Source organism: Cygnus olor, chromosome Z (assembly GCF_009769625.2).
Source record: "Cygnus olor isolate bCygOlo1 chromosome Z, bCygOlo1.pri.v2, whole genome shotgun sequence".
NCBI lineage: Eukaryota > Metazoa > Chordata > Aves > Anseriformes > Anatidae > Cygnus > Cygnus olor.
Genome location: NC_049198.1, coordinates 12,241,635 through 12,263,120, shown reverse-complemented (window position 1 = coordinate 12,263,120; position 21,486 = coordinate 12,241,635). Strand labels below are relative to the sequence as shown.

General features: G+C 38.4%; 1 protein-coding gene and 1 long non-coding RNA gene across 15 annotated transcripts in view; one reads left to right on the top strand and one right to left on the bottom strand.

Annotated features, from left to right (window-relative positions):
• The window catches only part of PRLR (prolactin receptor), a 166,788-nt gene that overhangs the window by 126,803 nt on the left and 18,499 nt on the right, over nt 1-21,486 (top strand). For 11 of the 12 annotated variants that reach the window (XM_040542206.1, XM_040542201.1, XM_040542207.1 and 8 more), the window contains 6 exons: nt 6,649-6,717; nt 12,071-12,184; nt 13,219-13,351; nt 15,481-15,650; nt 18,847-19,016; nt 20,278-20,419. In XM_040542206.1, the coding sequence (XP_040398140.1) occupies nt 12,115-12,184; nt 13,219-13,351; nt 15,481-15,650; nt 18,847-19,016; nt 20,278-20,419 (685 nt within the window). In that variant the 5' untranslated portion in view covers nt 6,649-6,717; nt 12,071-12,114. The remainder of the gene's footprint in view (nt 1-6,648; nt 6,718-12,070; nt 12,185-13,218; nt 13,352-15,480; nt 15,651-18,846; nt 19,017-20,277; nt 20,420-21,486) is intronic. The other variant, XM_040542202.1, reaches the window with a different exon arrangement.
• On the bottom strand, nt 1,594-20,284 carry LOC121062333. Of its 3 annotated transcripts, XR_005815518.1 has the most exons (5): nt 20,199-20,284; nt 18,909-18,990; nt 11,899-11,955; nt 7,131-7,289; nt 1,594-2,461 (listed from the first exon to the last, which is right to left on the bottom strand). It is a non-coding gene; the product is annotated as an uncharacterized LOC121062333 (long non-coding RNA). The 3 variants fall into 3 exon arrangements; XR_005815517.1 differs by lacking the exon at nt 1,594-2,461 and having other exon boundaries at nt 6,743-7,289; XR_005815516.1 differs by lacking the exons at nt 1,594-2,461; nt 7,131-7,289 and adding an exon at nt 8,127-10,245.

Here is a 21,486-nt window from a genome sequence, read left to right as displayed (position 1 = left end):
GGGTCTTAGAGCACTAATACTTTCTGTGTACTTGAGATGCTTTGATCTGACTGCTGAAGATAGCCACCCAAGAGTGTTATATGGGCAGACTTTTCGGGATGTACCCATCCTTTTTTTCTGGAGGGGCCCCTCTTCAGTCTGAGGGGCCCAAAGTTTTCAAATGGAAGAAGACCTTGAGCGAGAAGACAGAGGCCTGACTGTTCAGGCTCAAGGATTCTGTCATGTCCCTTTAAACAGTCTGCATCGGATTTGAAAGTCTGGTACCAATGTCTACCAAACAGTGTCAAATCATGTATCAGACATAGTTTCAGTGGAGCAAATCAAGGATTAAATGAAAAGAGCAGTTTAAAACATGGCTGTGTTATTCTTCAACATTTTTTCCATTGGCATTACACAAAATATGCTTCTAAGTAGGATGTGCAGCCAAGATGCAGGCATAAGACCGTAAAAGGCACCACTAGAAATGCAACATGAAAAGATGCAGGTAACAATAATGGCTGAAGGTGTGGATCCAAGTTTCAATAAAAATGACTTTTATATCAAGTGAAAAGGTCAGTCTTTGTGTAAGCAAGGACTTAAAAGCCTGGGCTGTGTTATTACGTAAAGTAAAACCGACAGTTATGGCGTTTTTTTCCTCCTGCCATTTCTATGTGCTTAAATGTCAGCATAAGGTTTTTATTTCAGGGATTATGGAAGCAGTGTTGTGGATTAAACACAAAATGAATTTTATTACCATCTGAAATATGATTGGGTAACTATGGTTGGGTAATAAATGTTGATTGTAATGGGATATAAAACAAAGTGGGCTGATGTTAATTACAGAGGCTAATGGCTGATTTCCAGTGGTCTAAATTACCATGCTTAAAATTATTTCAGCTGTTAGTAACATTTACTAGTTTGCTGCAATTTACCATGAAATCCATTATACCAAGGGCAGGCATGAAGGTTCCTACAGCTTATGCCCTCTCTTTGATTCCATGTAAATATCAAATACATCTAAAAGAAATGTCATTGATGCTTCAGGTTTATGACCTTCATACTTTCTCTCTCTTTCTTTCTTTTTTTTTTTTTTTTGACATTTTTGTGAGGTATCTTTTATCCAAATAAAGCATGTGGATCTGACATTTCAGATGCTTTGTTATAAAAAGTCGTCTTTGCCTACCTGCAGTTTTCAGAACTTTTGAATTTCAGTCAGTTTTCTTTTACATGAAAATCAGATCATTTTGCTTGCAAACAGCTCTGAAGTGACCCCTCCAATACTCTACCTTCATACATTCCCCCTTAGCCCTAACGTGGATGGAGGTTATATCATGTTGAAGAAGTATGCCATTTTAAAGGGAGAGAACTCCAGAGCTGACTCCCTTGTTCCAAGATGAAGTCGTGACCCTGTATATCAGTGTATAAAAACTGATAATTACAATGCACACCATGGGTCCATTCTGAGACTGAGTGAAAAAAAAAAATTCACAGTCACTAAATCAAGTCACAGTAAACAGCGAATCAAGAACATTTACTGAAAAATCAGATGTAGCCTGATGCATTGATACATGCTATAGCCAAAAGCCCTTCGTTTCAGTTGGAGTTTTTTAATCACCAAATAAAACAAACATACAGAAGAAAAGTGTTAAAATTGATTTTACTTCAGTAGAATGTGTATTTTTTATTCCATGAAAGCTTTTCTTCTCCAAATTCTGCTTAGTAGCTATTTCTTCATTATTTAATCAAGGAATGTAGTAACTCCACAGAGGAGTCAGGCCAACTGAAACGTCCATGTTAAATATAATTTGACATATTTGCTATTACAGCAGAGGTAAGGGAGAGGCTTATGTCCTTAGTTTGTTAAAACTAAACACTATCCAAAGCCTGAAACCTAATATTCTGTTTTTAATTATTCTTTATTCATGAAGCCATCTGTTTGCATTTGCTGCACAATGACGATGCCTCTGTCTTTGCAAAATGGATTTCTTCAAGTAGTTTCTTGGCATGTCTCATTTTTCCCTGTCAGGGATGCAAGTATCACCTGCTAGAAATCCATTCATCAGTAGGCGACACAGCACTGTCCTTTCAGCTTCTCAAGAACAGAACGAGTGAGTTAATGTATGAACGGGTTAATGAATGAATACATTAATGAATTTACCTTTAACCTCTGGAGATTGCAGTGTAAGTTTTAATTCTGTAAACAAGTACATAAAAGTCTCACAGCCTACAACCTCAGGGTCATTTCCTTATTCTTACAAAACAAACGAAGAATCCAAAATACAATGTACCATGTCTGAGAATCTCCAAGGAATAACAGCCTGGGATGAAGATGGGGGGTAGATCAGGTCAGTGCTATACTTCATTCAGTTTATCATGCAGAAATGAAAAGGGAAATTCATACTGCTGACTAAAGGGTGAATTCAGTTCCTTCAGAGACGCATATCTTAGCTTTTAGGAGTTCGGTATTTTCTTCCCTGCAAACCTGTAATTAAATAAAGACAGTTTTGCTACAAGCTGATCATCTAGGTGGAATTCAACAGGGTTGTGATACAGCAGTGTCGATACTTTACCAGTCTGGCTGTCTGGGAGCTGAGAGTAATATGAACATTTGATTTTCTGTAACAAGAAATTATGTGGTTTCTACTCACATTAGGGATTAACACCAGCTATCTAAACACCTGCAGAAAATAATTGTATAAAATGTGTTAAACTCTAGTCTATTTAGGATTTAGGTACTGGAGAATATCTACAAAATTCCAACAAGATTAGAGCTAGGTGGGATAGATACCTCCCTGCATATCCATGTAGTTCTAATATTAAAGGGAATATAATGTTTTGAGTCAGCAGTGCAAAAAGATTAATGGTTTGAAGCTCAGTAAAATGAAGGTTGAAGGTTAAATATTGTTTTATTCACATTATTGTCAGCTGTTTCTCTCAAATAATTGTAAGAAAAAAATCTCTCCATTTTAGATTACCGGGATAAGGGATTTCATTACCTTTGCTAACCAGTGTGCCATTTCATCTGCATGTGGCATTAGTAGCCTTTAGCATGCAACTACAAAGCTCTTCTATCAAGTTTGAAGCTTGGGGAATATGTTTGGGAAATGTTCTTGTTCACAGATCATAGTACATTGAGTGTTTATATCAGTTTGATTGGAGTAGTACTTTTTGGTAGTTACGTGGTTTTATGGAGTAACCCTACAGTCACTTAAGCAATACAAGTTTAAGTGTACAGCATATATTTGGAAAAAGACAAAGAAACAGCTGCTTTTATGACCTCGTACTGAGGGCCTCCTGAAAAAGAGAACATTGAAACAGAAAACAATTACTTGTTCAATAGTTTTCTCTGCTCCCGCTGCTATTGTTAATTATTGAATATATTTGTGATTGAAGAAAAAGATTTTGTTCCCCTGCAGCCAGGTTCCTTCTGTTACAGCCTTACCACAATCATAAGGCTTTGAAGAGAGACTTCAGCCAAAAGGGGTTGTTTCAGTGACAGAGAATAAAAGAGTCTGTGCTAGAGCTAAGGTCACAGCTTTCTTCAGCATTACCATACTGATGCTTGCAGGCACTAAGATCCAGAGATTCTTCTCCTCTGCTCAAATCCATCACATATGTTTGCCAAGAAAAAGCTATCTAGGGTAGTATCCAGTGGAAGAAGCTTTGAAAACCAAAGGGGATACTAGAATATATTTAAAAGTACACTTTTATCCAACCCTTTACTGTCCACTGCCAACATTTTATTTGTTCTTTCCCTCTTCTCTGTCCTTCTGCATTACCATTTTCCCTCATATTCACTCCACAAGTCTTTCACAATTTTCTTCATTACTATGTTTCCTTTACTACTTTCAAAGTCTTGTTCCTTTGCTTACTGAAAAGTTTTAGTCATTCTAGCATCTGTCACCAAAAATATGAAGATAGCAAAAGAATTCGTGCCATTGCATTGCTTGTTGAAATTCTGTGTATAACTGAAGATTATCAGAAATTTTTCATCACAACATCTTCTCATGGAAAAAAAAAAAAATTATTAATGAACTGAAATCATTTGCATACTCCACTTAGATTTCAAAAAATGTTCTACTAGAAAATTTCAAAACAAAATGTTTTCTGTTAATATTTACTTGGTGATATTTATTCATTTTAGAATTTTGAAAATCTGCGTGCAGTGCTCTTAGCCGAAAAAGAGTTTTTGACATTCTAAAGTGAAGATTTTCAAAACTAGTTCTTCATAGGCAGTTTCCATTTTATGGGATATTTTGAAAATATTTTGTAATGAAAATAATCCTTAGTTTCAAAACAAAAATATTCAAGTTTTGACCTGTTTGTTATATCCCTTTCTTCTACTCTGTATTTTTACTTTGTTATTTTTCAGTTCTTAGGATCATGAATTATTCTTTGTACTATACTTACCACGGTCGGATTCTATCTTTCTTCTCAGGGCTATCATAATAAATATGATTTTAGCAATGACTATTTGATACATAAATACCTTGGTTGAGTGTCTGTGTTTGATATGACCGATTCTATCATTTACCTTTCTGATCACTGAGATACAAACAATCTAGTAGCTACTATACAGCTACACAGCTCTAGTAAAAATGACCTTTTTAAGCCAGTCGTATTACATAGGGATCTGTCACTAGTTCATAGTATCGCTTCCTGATGAAAGCAGTCAAGAGAGCAGAATAAAATTTGGTGGCATGATAGAACTTTTTTTTTTTTTTTTGTAATTATAAGTTACAGAAATCTGAAAAAGTGGAGGAAGGTTTATTTCTAAACATAACAGGAAAGAGTGATTTTCACAATTTTTAATTTAGCAATCATAACTATGTGTTTTCTGTTAGAACTAGACTTTCTTTTAAATGCTGAATAATTGCTTCATTTTTAAAACGTCTTTATGATGTGATCAAGATCTACAACGCATCTTGTATTTTGGGAGAAATCTTTTATTTAACCAATCTTGAATCAAACTCTGTTTCCAGCTCTGAAACCGATGATCAGATTTCTGTCCTCCTTAAAACAGGAAAGATTTCACTGAGCTCCATCTTTGAACTACTTTTCACCCTATGCCATAGTTGAGTAACTTCAGTGCAAACATATTTTTGCCGTATTCAGTTGTAGGTTATCTATGCAATTTTATATATGCACATAAAAAAAATTGTTTATTGCCCTCAGTTAAATCTGTTCCCCTGTAACGGCATAGTGTCTAGCTGCCAGATGATTTCATGGTATTTTTATTGTTCTTATTAGCTTTACTGAAATGAAGCCAAACAAAAGAATACCCTGGTAACTGAGTAATACAGCTTCCCACCTGGTATCCGGGCAAATCTAGACCATTCTTTATGTTAGTTGTAAAAATATTCTATTGTTTCAAATTGTTTAAAGAAAGACAATTTCATAAGAAATAGGATGATGGAGTTAGTAATATCATGTATAAAAGTTTTTCTTGCTGTGGCAGATAGATTGCCCAGTGAAGCTGATCTAGACTATTTCTTAACAGCAGAGTGTAGTCAAATGGGATGACAAAGAAGAGTCAACTGCACACGGTGGCTCTTTTAATAAACCACTGAATTTCAGTCCATTAGAGGTAGCTGAGTCAGGTAGCTTAATAGATTTGAGACTGCTGCACGTCCATGTCCTTGGGGCCTGTCTGCTCCCAATGGGTGGGCAGTGCTATAGATTTGTATGTGCGTGTATTTGCACAAAATGTGGACCACTCTAGTGGCTGGTGTTAGGTTGGCTGTACACCCAGTAGCTGGCACCAGGTCTGCTGATGTCCTCAGTTGCTGGGGAGTTGCGCACGAGCCTAGAGATTTGCAATCCCACTCAGAGCTCTCACCCTCCTCGCCGGCTAATCTAGCTGGAAGTTCACCAGCACACAAATGCACCCACTCAGCACAGAGCACACCCAGACAACAGAAATAGAACTTAATGAGGGTATAGCGTAGACTATGGTGATCAGGCACACATCCCAGTCAGACAAGCTTACACTTGACTGGCCCCTTTATTCCCTTCTTCTCCTTGTTTTCCCATGCTTGTTTCCCCCCAGTCCACTCTGATCCCTTCCTTTCCCTGCTGTTTGTCCCTCCACTAAATATCCCATAATAAGACTGCCATATTCCCCAAATTCTTTTCTCCCTGCATCCCCTAATGAGTGCTATACCTCCATCCTTCTGCAACATGTACTGGGAAGGGAATTTGGTTGACTCCTCCTGGTGGGTTCTGCACAAGGGACAATGGGCTGATTGTTTTCTTTGGTAGTTTTAGGCGTAGCCGATTCCCTGTGCCCCATTTTCACTGATTAGATTGCCAGGGTTCCTCCCCCTACCCCGTCATTTTTCATCTGATCCTGTCCCGGCTTTTGTCTATATGGTGATTAGGTTTTAATCATATAACCTAGCACAATCTACTAGTAAAGCTGGGCTGCAACCTAAATTGCTAAAACCAAAAATTATGCTCTTACTGAAACAGGTAATGGAAAGCCTGTACAGTAACACAGTATTTTATAATAGTTGCTATTGCTCTCAGTGTTTAAATGTATTGACTTGGACTGTCAGTATCTGAATCAGCTAATGAGCGGGTTTTTTTTTGCTCTTTGTGTTTTATGAATAAAGTAGCAATACTTCCAGTAATATACGAATCCTGGAACCACTCTTTTTTTTCTTGCAGATTATCAAGTGATCTGACATTCGCCAAGGAGACGAGCAAAAATCTTCCTTGCGTACATGAATCCTTTAGGTAGGAAATTAGACTTTATATTTCATGACTATGCTATGTATAAATAATAATTAAAAGTGCCATAGTAGGATAATGACTGTGGAGTAGGACTTAGCAGTTGGTTGAGATGAATTTCCACCGTATTTAAAGAGCAATTTTCAAGTTCTAACTTAAATTCTAATTTTCAGTCTCTAAAATTTTTCTCTTTACAGCTTATGCTTTTCTTGTCTGAAAAGATACAGATAAAAATCACGAAATTATGACTAACCATACAGACCACCAGAGAAGAAAACAGAATCTTTGAGAGCCATGAGACTGGTGGAGGAAAATTACTGTTGTTAGCTAGATCATGTTTAACAGTTTTATGGTTTTACAAAGGTGGAATTGGTGATATTCTGGGGGAAAAAAGATAGTGAGAAAGGATCAGTTTTTACCTTGTACATGTCTAGTATGAGTTTGAGCAAAGCACTTAATCTTTTTCTGTATTGGCTCCCAATCTGTAAAGTAGGGATAGTGGTGCTTTCTTCCAGTTGTCTTGGCCTGTCATGTCAGTTTAGATGCTGAGACTTTTAAAAAGAACTCCAGGCACAGTTCTGTAAAATCAATAGGCATAGATTAGGTTAGGTGCATAAATACTATGCGAGTGACTTGTGTATATAAAATATTTTCAGGAGTATGGGCTTTCATGATTTTGTCTTTTCCAAATATGATTTAAGTCTTCCACACTAAGAAATCTATCTCCATCAGTGAGCAAAGTTATTCCATTCATCATCCTGTATTGACTGCTAATCAAAAAAATAAATAAATAAATAAAATAAAGGACTACAAAGGGTCCTTAGGACAAGATTTATTTGAGAGGAACTTAGGAAAAAATATATTAGAAAACCTGATACAGGCTTTTCAGGTGAAATCTAAAGGAATGTATAGGTGCCTTCAGGTTACACAACACAAAAATATGAAGTGTATGGTCCCAAGAAATTAACTTGATGTGTCTCTGCAAAGCAGCCAATAAAACCTACATGCTACAAGTAGCCACCTGGAATTAGTCTCAAGAAATGTAGATCAGAGGCATGTCTGAACTGCCTGCCTTCTCTAGAGCTCATATACCTCCATGAAGGTTGCCTGAGGGACTTAGAAGTTGGAGACTTCCAGTTAGGTCTCATGCAGGGTGGGAAAGCAGAGCCCAGAACACACTGCACATACACACCTTAAGTTTTCAGTATAATCCCAACCACCATCATTGAGAAACACACCTAATGATAGCTATGCCTAAGTCACAGTTAGGGACGTAAGTCATCAGTGTTGGCATAAGAACTCAGCGTAGGAAGGCAGACTCATGCAATGACCACAGAACAGTTGAATGAATATTCGACATTCAGCTATAGGCCGGTAGGATTCTGGATGGAATAGGAAACCGCCACATTTCTTGCTTTACTCCGTTCTTTATTTGTACTCGGTTTCACACAGCTGTAGTTCACCCTTTCAAATGATAATGAACTATGGCATTTTGAGAATCCTTAAATTGCCTTCCCCTAGGCCTGAGAGACGAACATTATTTATCATCGTAACTAGTCGGAATGTGAATCTTGTTCAGTGTGGATTGGTAGAGCACTTCAGGCTTTAGATCCCTTTGGCAGCACAAACAAAGCCTGTGATGGACAGAATACCATTGACAGCAGATTCTGTGCAATTGTTTCCCCTTCCTGCAAGCCTGAAAATAGCGCAGATGGAAATATTTCCATTTGAGCAGAACTAGGTAAAGACTTCTCTGTCAGTCTCAAGAAATGTATCTATCAGCATACAACAAGAGCTACAAATAAAGTAGGACAAGGACAATCTCTCAACCCTGCTTCACAGCACCAGATTCAGTATTTGTATTTAACTTCCAGCTTCATCTAGCTGCAATGTAAGCATTGTTTTCAATGCTAAAATTTCATATTATTATTAATTACACAGTAGGGTTATTTTACAGTAATGTATAGCACTACTTGCTTCTGTGCTTTATAATACCTCGGTAATGATTTCTGTCCGCATCCAGGTGCACAATTTTTGGGTGTTCGATATGCAGCTATTGAAGATTGCATAACAGCTGTGTTAAAAGGAAGAAATTCAACTACAATGTCAGAATGTAATAACTTTGTTGGAATTAAATCAAAACCTTCAAAAAGGAGGCATATGACTTTTAGTTATCAGTTACTCTAGCCTTGGTTTTGCATGATGTTCTAGCAAATCAGTGTCCACTGTATCCCTTATAAAAGAATGCATTCAGTCCAAAAAGCGAGTCTTTCCATACAACATATTCATTAATACTAGTTATCCTTTTATGAAAAGATTTTCAAGTCAGATATAGGGAAGGTACCCGTTTGATGTATTTACAACAAAGTGGACATTATTTTTTTTCTATTAAAGCAAATATTTTTAAAAACACGTGATCTCTTCAGAGGCCTTATAAGAAATATCTGAACCAAAAATACCAAATACCAAGCAACCATGGAAACGCAGGCACTGGAACAAATGGAATATGGTTAATATGCCTGGAGCCTCCTGGCTACTACTCTGCTGCTGCTGACATTCCTTCAGAGAGCAATACAAATCACAAATAGAATGATGCTTTTCTTAGATGCTTTTAAGGACATGTTTATGATCAAATAACCAGAAGTTCTCATAATTCTTTAATAGAAAATATTTTGAAAGCATTAAATTCTGAATGTAAAATAGGATATCCAGCCATCTCATGCTCGTGCACAGTTTTCTAATTGCTAATAATTCAAAGTATATAAATTGAATTGAAATAGCCAGGAAAGCACATATTGGATCATAAAGCCCACTCCCCAGCTATCACAAACAATCATGGCATATATATTTCATAATACATCTGACTCCCTGGGAAAACTAAATGGGATTTTTGCTTCTGGACGACTATTCCAGAAATTCATTTCTGTCTTTTTTTTTTTTTTTTTTTCTAATTTTTGGAACTAATTACAGCCATTTATTCTTGTTGCAACATTTTGTAGAGTTCATACACTCTTATGTTCCCTCTTTTGATTCTAATCCCCTGGTATGCCTATAGAAGACAACCATATCCTTGAAAGGAGTAAGAAGCCAATTCTTTAAATCTCAGTCATGAGACAGGCTCTGTGTCCCTGCTCATATTAGTAGTTTTCTATATCCATTCTAAATATGTTAACCTGTTTATTTATTTGTGTTTCTGTGTTTTTGTTGTTGCTATTGTTTCCCTGCATATGGAGTTTTTATGTCCCATACATTTAGTATGTGGCAGTAACAAGTCCACAATCCTCCCCTGTATCTCTCCTGTTCTTTTTCACAGCCACATCACAGAAGTGGCTCATGATCATCTCATTTTTAAACAACAAATGATCCCAAGAAAAAATACGTGCTTACAAATTAATTAATTTCACCCTATTTCTATTAATTTGATTCTCTGGCTATTCAGTTTCCAAAATTATCCTGCTTTCATTGTAGCGTGCTCTACTTCAGCTCTTTCTGATGATGCCTCTCTATCTTTCATCACACAGAAAAGATATGTCTCTAAAAGAAAGAAAAAAAAAAACAGTTATAACTTACCTATAGGGAAGCACAGTATTAGTCTCAGTTTGAAAGTGGTGTATTTTGCAAACATTCAACTGTTGTTTTTGTTGTTGTTTTGTGTTGTGTTTTTTTTTTATAATAATAAATATTGTGTTATCGTATGTACATGAAATGGCTATTGTTTATAGTTCAATATTTCACCTTGAGAAGAACATGCTTCTTCCTTGCATGAGCTCAGTGGTCTGCATTCTGCATTATGTAATACCAAATTTTCAGCTCATTTCAGAAGTTAAACACTAACAATTGGGCCTGCAGTTTGTTTACAGACATAAAATTTGCATGTGATTACACAAAACTGGAGTTTATATTTAAATGGTGTGCTCCGCATTGACTCTCTATGCACAGATTGCTGTAAGGGAGTTTAACACAGATGCAGTTCTGCAGTGTAGCTCAGTTGCATAAATGAAGTGTGCCTGGATATTCAGAAGAAGCCTATGAAAGTGTAGCTGACTGTGGTTCTTTAGCACTTTGTCCACAATAAACACATTTTAGAATCAGTTAAATTGACTGATACTTCATTTGCCTGTGCACTTGAGAAACATTTGTGTGCTGATGGGTTGTAGTTTCTTGATACAGAAAATGAATTGCATAATGAAAATTGAGTCATCTGATAAACCACAAAGAATTTTTCCTCTGCAAAGAGACAGCTTGTTCTCACGCTGTTCTACACTGAACGGGTTTCAAGCACAAAATACCTGTCCGATGTGCTTGGTAGGAGTGGAAAGCTGAGGTAAGGAGTTTCCTTTTCAGACAGTAAATCGTTATTCTTTAGTTTCATAGAGTAAGGTTGGCTACAAAGAATCTAATAGCAGACACCAGTCACCATCTCCACGCAGGAAGTTTGCTGGTGGGACACGCAGGAGGTTTGCTTTAAGTCATACTCTGCCTTTTCTTCAGGCTAGGCAGATTTAGCAGCAGCAGGGGCTTCCGATTACCCCGAGCTGTAACCTGAATGCTGAGGACACCTAGTGGTGTCAGCCCTCTGCAGGCACTGGGGCTCCACAGCTGGTGGCGTCCCACTGTATTTCAGCTGAGTTCTGCAATACTGCCTCTGGCCTTTACAGGCTGAAGAAAGAGGGATAATTGCATCTTGTCTTGCGTTTCCACGTGGTAAATGAACTGTGAATTTACACTACTTTTCCCTTGGTTTCTTTTCTCTGTTCTGGGCATTTCCACTTTCCAGCAAAAATAAATGCAGTAAAAACAATGAGCTGAACAGAAAGAATGAGTAGGACTCTTCATCTCAGGTGATCTGAATTCAACACTGCCAGTCCCAAATATTCAGAAGTCATGAGATTGGCTCAAAAATCCTTAACATATACGTAAATAGTGGATATTTTCTATTTATCTTCTCTTTTCAGGACTGTCAGAGTTCAGAAATGTTGAGCTCTTCTTTATATCAACAGGGATAAACATATTTTTTGTTATTAAGAGTCTGATTCCTCAGGTAAATTAATGAGTCACATGTTAGAACTTTAAGAAAAGCATCCTATGTCCCAAGATGACAAATAAATATGCAAGATTAGTTAATGCTGTGAAAGCCTAATCCCAGCACTGCTAACCATTCAAAAACCTTAAGGAAGATCTACTTACTGCTCTTCAATTCAGGTTTTCTTCCTCTGAAGTGGAAGTGTAACTCATGCCACACCTCTGAGAAATAACAAGAATCGATTAGCTGCAATTCAAAAAGAACTTTGATCAAGACAAGGGATACATATTACGTTACATATTTTTATTGACTATTGCATGATGGTATATTTTACAGTGATCCCTTGATCTGATACTCCCCCCTGGGGAGAAGTGGACACCATGAAGCAGAAATTGATGTCATCAATTCAAATTATATTGTTACTTCCTCTGACTGCAATGGGACTAACTGGTAAGTACAAAACTTCCTGAAACACTTGTTTTCCTTAAAACACTTCCTTTAGAAGTCTGAGGCTTTACCTGATCTATCCTGACCATCACTGGAACCTGTACATATTTAAATTAAATTCTTTTAAAGTTTTGTATGGAGATTTTGAAAATGGCTTGAGTCCTCTTTTCTTTTTATAGTATTAATTTAATGATAAAGTGGTGGTGATGATGAAAGGCATTCACTCCGTCCCTGCACTCACTCCGTCCTTGTTACCTTCTTGGGAATTAGCATCATTTGAATAGTAACACAATTAGAGATATGGTATGGAACTTTAATGAAGTAAAGGTAAGCTTAGGTTGAAAAGTCACATGCTCTTCATGTCAAAAAGTATGTAAATTTATGGTCTATTTTCTTGTTGGAAGTTAATGACAAGTAATCTTTACAGGAAGTATTCTAAAATGTATCAAGATTATTATGGAATAATTATGGAATATTCAAATAATTAATGAATACATACAGGTTGCCAGTACACAAAATATTCCATCCATCCCATTGATTCCTTCTTTCTCTAATTTGTCTTACATACAATTTACCCCAAATATGTGATAATTTTAGAGTTGTGCAAATAATGGAATTTTGGTTCAATTGCAAAGTTGGAGGTGAAATTTAATTCTAAGATGACCCAAAGATAAAGATTTGGGATATTTTAGGAAAATATATATATATATGTCATGCATTTGACTCCATGCTTTTTAATTCATTTTGGAGATTACTGAACACTTTCAAAGTTTAGGTTAAAATGACATTTTTATTTTTCAAAAAGAGAAATAACAAAGTATTAGAAGCCGTTTCAGAAATTTGAGATAGTATATATTTACTTTCTGAAAGTTTTGGCCCTTTTCCCAGGCAGATTTATTTACCAAATTCAGTCCATAGGTTCAAATAATATTATTTTTTTCAAGCATTTCTTGTTGAATTTGCCATTCAGCAACAACTACAACAAAAAAACATTGTCCAACCCTAATATAACTAGCTGGATTTCTGCACTTCTCTAGGTCAATCATATCCTGGAAAACCTAAGATAATAAGATGTCGTTCTCTAGAAAAGGAAACCTTTTCTTGTTGGTGGAAGCCTGGTTCAGATGGAGGACTTCCTACCAATTACACCCTGTTCTACAGCAAGGACAGGTAAAAAGCGATGAATAAGTAAGTTGTCAAGTCATGATTATGACAGAATGAGGGAATGATAACATTAGTTTGTGAAAGCCAATTTTATGAATCCATGTTACACCTCAAATAGTCAACACGGGCTATACAGATGAATGGCTTTCCCTTGGTGGAAAAAAAACATGGCTACAACCAATACCAAACTTTCAGCCTGTCCCTACTGAAACTCATCTGAGCTAATTTCCCTGCTCTAAACACATACTGGGAAAGACATACGCACACAGCTTTTATCTGAAGCGCATCCTTCTCTGAGGAGGGGAGTATCAGGGCACCATGAGGGACAGAGGGAGGCCACCTGGGGGTTGCAGGGGCTTCCCTGGGGCAGACAAAGCAAGGCCACCAACTAGGGCCCATCCCACCCCTGAGCAGGGTAGCCCAGGGGCAGACCCAGGCATAGAGCACCACCCTGGGGACAGGAACAGAACAAGGTGGGGCTGGGCTGAGGTGCCAGCCTACAGGCCAAGGCCGTCTTGGTGGGGCCCATGGCATGGTGGTTGGGAGCTGGAGACCGGCCCTACTGTGGTGGGCTGAAGTGCGGTATTGGCCACAGGCAGGGTCAGGGGAGGCCCCGAGGGAGGCTGGGCAGTGACAGTAAGGGCTGGTGGTTCCCTCAGGGCCCTGTCATGGAATTTTCCCTTAATATGCACAGCAAACCCACATCTGGAGAAAATCTGAGAGACTTTACTTCCCCTTCTGGATTCGTAGCCAGCCTGGTTGTTCACAAAATGGAGTAAAACCAGGTGTGGGTATTGCATCTCAAAACTTACTGTTTTGGTAAATCTGTGACTCCCTCATACTGTTACAAATAAAATGTGGATATGTTTATCTACTTTGCTTAACCTGTGCTTCTTTGTATAAATGCCCTTTCTTCCTGAAAAAAGAGGTCTAAGAACATGTCCAAGCAAGCATGGAGGCTCAGAGATTGAATATTTTTGAATAAATCCAGTGAGGTTCAGAATAGATAAGGTAAAGCCTCAGACTTCCCTGCTTAAATTAAACCAGCTCCAGATCATACGTATTAATTGATCAGGAAAGATGCAGCTTTTAATAAAGTTACCGCAATCAACAATAATCTGAGAGAGATGAGGCTCCCCTCATCTATAGTGAGCATATCTGTGGAACTTTTATTTTATGAAAGTCCAGATGTTTCAGTCTTGATCAGAACAGAACTTTTTTTGAGCCTCTTAAGTCACACCTCTCACAGCCCAAAACTGCCCCACCTGGAGATGGTCATAGATGCTTGTCAGTTTTATTAGATCTGCTGAAAACCAGGCATTGCCAAGCACTCCAGATCTGAGACGTAGTTACCTTTCTTAGCTTACTGTCTCTCAGGTGTAGTCCCCTTACTTCCATCTTTGCTTTGTGAACCCAGACAAAACTACCTGAATACTGAAAGACCTTGTTATTAGTGATGTATCGAGCATAACAATGGGACTAAGACCTACCTTGGAGCCATCTCAACTAGTGCTTTGGGTTTGTACAGTTCTTCACACCTAGAAAAGGCTGAGTACCTCACCTAGTTCAGCTTTAATTGAGTACAAAACAATCCCTCTGCTAAAAAAGCTGAAGACTCATATGAAGGTAATAGGTAAGAGACGTGATGATCATCACATTCAAAAGCAGATAAAAGAATACATTGCTGAAAGCAAAATAATCAATAAAACACTCCTTGGCCTTAGGGCCCATCAGGTTACTTTCCAGAGAATGGAAAGAAGGTATTTAGTAACTTTTCTTCTGTAGTCAAAGTGAATGTATTTAATTTGCTTTTTAACTTGCTTTCAAACATTTTTAAAATTGCTTCGTGCTGTCTCTGGAAATTTCTCTTTCCATTCTTTTGTCAACATATACCTGTATATAAAAAAGCAGATAAAAGCCTTCATCCTGAACAACTGCAGTAAAAATAGCTTATGATTCAATGGAGCATTTATGGTAATAGCATTTGACGCTCACTGAACTGTTTCCCAGAGGGTGGGATTATATATAGACTTAAACATTTTAAACTTCTTTGCTGAACCTAGGCCATTACTAGAAAATTATCTACTTTGATTCATTTTCTAAACTTCTGAACTTTTTAAATCATTTTATTTCAGTGAAGAAAAAATCTATGAATGTCCAGACTACAGAACATCTGGTCCCAATTCCTGTTACTTCAGTAAAAACCACACTAATCCATGGACAACGTATAATATCACTGTAACAGCAACGAATGAGATTGGAAGTAACAGCTCGGATCCTCAGTATGTGGATGTAACCTCAATAGGTAAAAAGGAAAGAATGAAATGGAAAAAAAATAGTTGGAGATGTATCTGTTTTTTAATTCCAGAACAAGTAGTGGTGAAAGTTTTCTTTCCTCATGATGTGAAGCTTGCTATGGAGAAGTGTTTATCTACAGATGATCTAAAATATGTGCCTGTAATTTATGTGGAAAACGCATTTTACTTACAAATTAAGTAACTGCATATTCTATTATCATTTTAATCTTGGCTGAAAAATTGTCGCCAGTTTCTAGTAAATTCCAGTATGTCAATTAGTCTCAACTGAGTTTAGACAGTTTTGTCGGTTCCTAGCACAGCAGATTATAAAACTTTCAAATTAGGTCAAACTAGCTGAAATGTTCCAGACTAAATTTTCCAAATATAAACATATTTCTGGCTGCTGGCATTGCAATCTTGGGAGGGTAAAAATAATTGCCCAAGCACTCAACTTTTTTTTTGTTTGTTTCCAAGTATTTCCTGTTCTTAATTCCATTCTGTTTTCTGCATACATATATTGTAGAATGTACTCAGTTTTTTACCTATGAAATATCTGACTTTTTCATTTTGCAAGAGTAACCTGATGAAATTATGATTTGTATTTCCTTAGTCCTTAGCCTGACAAATTCAGAATGATGTCTAAGATCTGCTGATCCTGTGGTAAATCAGTGTCCACTTAAACATTATTAGGGAGGAAAAAAAAAAAAGTTATTTTACTATACTCTTATAAAGGTCATATTTATCTGAAATTAATGTAATGAAATACAAAACAAATTACAGAAATAACATAATGGTTGAGGTTGGAAGGGGCCTCTGGAAGTCATCTGGACCACCCTGCTCAAGCAGGTACATCTAGAGCGGGTTGTCCCTGACCACATCCAGGCAGATTTTGAACATCGCCAAGGAGGGAGAACACCACAACCTCTCTGGGTAATCTGTGCCAGTACTCCATCACCCACGCAGCACAGAAGTGCTTCCCAATGTTCATACAAAACCTCCTATGTTCCAGTTTGTGGCCATTGCCTCTTGTCCTGGCAGTAGGAAGCAGTGAAAATAGTCTGGCTCCATCCTCTTTGCACCTTTCCTGCAGGTATTTATACACATTTATGAGATCCCCCCTGAGTTTCCTCTTCTACAGGCTGAACAGTCACAGCTCCCTCAGACTCTCCTCACAGGAGAGGTGCTCCAGTCCCTTTGTCATCTTGTTGGCCCTCCATTGGACTCTTCCCAGTATGTCCGTGTCTCTCTTGTACTGGGGGACCCAGAAGTAGACTCAGTACTCGAGGTGCAGCCACAACAGAGCCGAGTAGATCATCTCTCTTGACCTGCTGGTGATGCTTTGCTTAATGCAGCCAAGAATACCACTAGCCTTTTTAGTAACAAGAGCACATTGCTGACTAATATGCAACTTGGTGTCCACCAGGACCCCTAGGTCCTTTTCTACCAACCTGCTCTAAAGCTGGGTGGCCCCCAGCACCTACTGGTACCTGGGGCTGTTCCTTCCCAGGTGCAGGGCTTTGTGCTTCTCCTTGTTAACTCCATGAGATCCTTGTCAGCCCACCTCTCCAGCCTGTTGAGGTCCCTCTGGATGGCTGCATGATCCTTTGGTGAGTCAGCCACTCCCCCAGTTTTGTGTCACCTGCAAATTTACTGTGGGTGCACTCTACCCCATTGTCCGGATCGTTAAGAAGTTAAACTGAACTGGACCCAATACTGACACCTAGGATACTCCACTTGCTACTAGACTTCAGCCTGACTTTGCACCATTGACCATTACCCTCTGGTACAGCTGTTCAGCCTATACTTCAACAGCTTCTCTATGAGGATCTTATTGGCAACAGAGTCAAAGGCCTTACTGAAGTCCAGGAAGACAGTACCCACTGCTCTCCCGTCATCCATCAGGCTGGTCATTTCATTATAGATATTTATCAGGTCAGTGAAGTGTGACTTTCCCTTGGTGAATCCATGCTGACTACCTCAGATGATTTTCTTCTCCTTCATGTGCCTGGAAATGGTTTCCAGAATTAGCTGTTCTATCAACTTCCGAGGGATCAAGCTGAGGCTGACCAGCCTGGAGTTCCCTTGGTCCTCCTTCTTGCCCTTCTTGGAGATAAGAGTGCTTGTTTTCCTCCAATATTTGGGCACTTCTCTTGGTTGCCAGGACTGACCAAAGATTATAGAGAGTAGCTTCACAGTCATATCCGCTACCTCCCTCAGCACTTGTGGGTGCATCCCATCAGGGCCATGGACTTACAAATGTCCAGTTTGCTCAGATGTACCCTGACAGGATCCTCTTCCACTAAGGATACCTCTTCCTTGCTCCAGGCTTTCAGCCTGCACCCAGGGACCTGGGATTCCTGAATGCTGGTCTTTTTGGTAAAGACTGAGGCAAAGAAACATTCAGTACCTTAGGCTTTCCACTGTCCTGTGTAGCCAGGCCTCTGAGGGCCCACATTTTCTTTAGTCTTCCTTTTGTCACTGATTTATTGGTAGAAGCCCTTTTTGTTGTCTTTGACATCCCTGGCTAGATTCAATTCCATTTGGGTTTTAGTTTTTCTAACTCCATCCCTGGATGCTCTGACAATCTCTCTGTTTTCCTCCCAGGTTACCCATCCTTGCTTACATTCACTGTAGAACACCTAGACATGTCTTCCCATAAATTCACTGTCAGCTCCTCATCCATCCCCAGGCAAAGCTCCACACACTCCAGCTGGTCACTGACATAGAGGGCAATGCCCCTTCCTCATCTCCCCAGTCTGTCCTTCCTAGAGAGTCCGTGTCTTTCCACTGCAACACTCCAGTCATGGCAGCCACATCACCATGTCTCTGTGATTTCAACGAGAACATAGCCATGTAACCATACATATGCGTCTAACTCATCTTTATTCCCCATACTGCATGCATTACTGTACAGGCACTGAAGAGGGGCACCCCAACATGCTGTGTTCCTCTACAGTGTTTGGGGGATTTCTCCATAATGCTGTTTTGTAGGCATTTCTTTGCTAACCTGCAAGCACTGGGGACGACCCTGCTTCATCCCCATTTTGTGATCTTTTGTGATTTTGTGATCCCTCCCTATCATGTCACCCTATGCCCTTTGTTCAGCAGCCTTGTTTGTCATTACTTCACAGGGCTACTGTTTAAAGGAGGTAGCTTTTCTGACAGAAAATTAAATCATTAATGACAAACTTTTCATTTATACAGTTCAGCCAGATTCTCCTGTGAATCTCACTCTAGAAGCAAAAGCGTCTGCTAGTATAACCTACCTTTGGGCAAAATGGTCTCCACCTCCATTAGCTGATGCCAGCTTTAATTCACATGCGTATCACTATGAACTACGACTAAAACCTGAGGAAAAGGAAGAGTGGGAAGAGGTAAGGGAAAAAAACATTTGTTGTGTAAATGCTTTTCAATAAGTTCTCTTGTCAGAATTTAATTGGTACTATAAAAATTTTAGTTTCTATAAGGATACAAAAATACTGTAACCAAATCTGTTTAAAAAAAGAGAAGTACTGTTACAGCTTGCAGAGACGGTGAAATTCATGGTATTTATATAACTGTCCTTGATATGTCATATACTAAAAAGTAAGATAAATAGATCTATTTAGCCCACTGATGGAATATTTAATTGTACATTTTCATCAACATGTCTGTTGCCATCACAGTAAGAGACTGCTCAGTTCTCATTGTTTAAGCCAAATCATGATCAAAGCAGTTTAATGATTCATTAAAATATAATTAATGAGCAATCAGTTAACTATGCAGTCACAAATCAGTGTCAGCAATACAACAGATAAATCATAATACCCACATTGCCTGGAGTGCAGCTACCCACAGCATCAGAGAGAGAGGCTGCACTGCTCTGTCTGGCTCAGGCAGAGGTCATGTTACTAGCAGAGCAGCTTCTGATAGCATCACACTGAATTTCAACTACAGCTGCTGTTTCCAGTCTCCCCTCACCAAATTTTCATGCTTCTTTAGTGCTGTTTTTCAAGCTGACTGTGTTTCAGATGTCAGTAATTCCCTAGTTACTGTTTAATTGGGCTGAGAGTTGTCATCCTCCTCAACATGATTAATTGGGGCAAACCTCCAATGTCTGAAAGCTTGGGGTGTTCTACTCACACTATTTACTTTGAAATTCCCAACTGTTGTCATTTTGCTAGGAGTGGGCCACAGTACTCCCACAGTTGGGATACCAGGATAAAATATCATTCTTAAAGTTATATACAGATGGCCTCAATGCTACCTAAATTGCTGATGCCTTACAGATGGAGAAAGCTATGTATCTTGAAAGACTTCTGAAGAGATGTTTAAAGGGCCTAAGTAAGGCACTTAATAGTAAGACCTAAAACTAACCACTAACAGGCATTAAACAGATTGTCTGAGTCAAACTACCTATAGTGTTCTTTTCAATGTTGATCTGATGAAGTACTTATTAGAAAGTCTACAATTCTTGAGCATCAGAACCTCAATGTCACTGTTTTTCTGTTCATTCAGCCACTACCTTTACTACTTTGTAATTAACATCTTAAAAAATATCTGTTTGAAATCCTTACCTTTCAAAAGTCAGTGACGCAAGCATACTTCTTGATGTCTTATTCGTTAAAATAGACCAATTCTATATTATTTTTCCAGACAATATCTGTTGGAATGCAGACACAATACAAAGTGAGTAGGTTAAATGCTGGGATGAGGTACATTGTTCAGGTCCGTTGCATGTTAGACCTTGGAGAATGGAGTGAATGGAGCTCTGAAAAACGCATTCAGATCCCCAGTGGTGAGTTGATGATTACTTTTCTGTTAATTGTGTTTACACTCTAGTCAGTTCAGTGTTGTGAAAGGTGCCTAAATGGCAGCCCTGAAAACCTGGTTCCCCACACAGATGCTTCATAGTGCTGGAGGAACAACTTAGTGCATCTTGCCATATTTTGTGTGTAATTATATATTCGGTCTTGCTGATCCACTTAGTACTTGGCCTCTGCCAAAACTGGCTATGACAAACAGACTGGGATTTACTAGGAAGTCACTTTGGATACAGATGTGCTTACATAATTTTTGGTCTTGTCCTGCCATTTAAAATCATGTTGATTTCACCTAACTGAAGATACCAGGTAGCAGTACTTGTGTAAGAGTCACTCATTTGTTCGTTAGCAACTGGACTGAAATCATTGCCAGGAGCATAACAGAGCATAGCACTGCAGCTGCTATCACATGGGAATAATTATCCGTGTTCTGTTGGGACATTAAATATGTATGACTTCATATCTTGTTATCAGACACTTTAGCCAGGTTGTCTCAAATCTTCTTCTTCTGTCACTAACTGCATTATTCATTATTTGACATGGAGATTGCTGAAGTACTGATAATAGAAAAATATTTTGTAAATGTCCCATTTTCAGGTCTGCCTGAGGCAATTATAAATTTGGAAAATCAATGGCCCTACTCTAAATAGTAGAAAATATATATTATTAATATAATGAGAACATATTTTGCCACAAATACATAACTGCAAAGGTTTCAAGCACATCAGGGTTTTGACAACCATCGAAGTATTCAAAATTTAAGCATCTTCTTCAGCCCAATTCTAAATGCTTTGATTGAGTCTATAACAACCATCAGGAATCCAGATAATTATAAACTGCTTAGCAGCAATTAGGCAAATAGAGTGAGTACTGGGCATAACATCACTGTAGGAGGAAATACAAGAACTACTTCTTTGTATCTTTTGAGTCAGCTCAGCATAGGCACTTCAGGAGAGAATTACTGGCAGGGACATAAACACAGGGGCAAACATGTTCTTGCTCATTTTTTCTTTTCTTGTAAAAGCCAAAACAACTGGCAGCA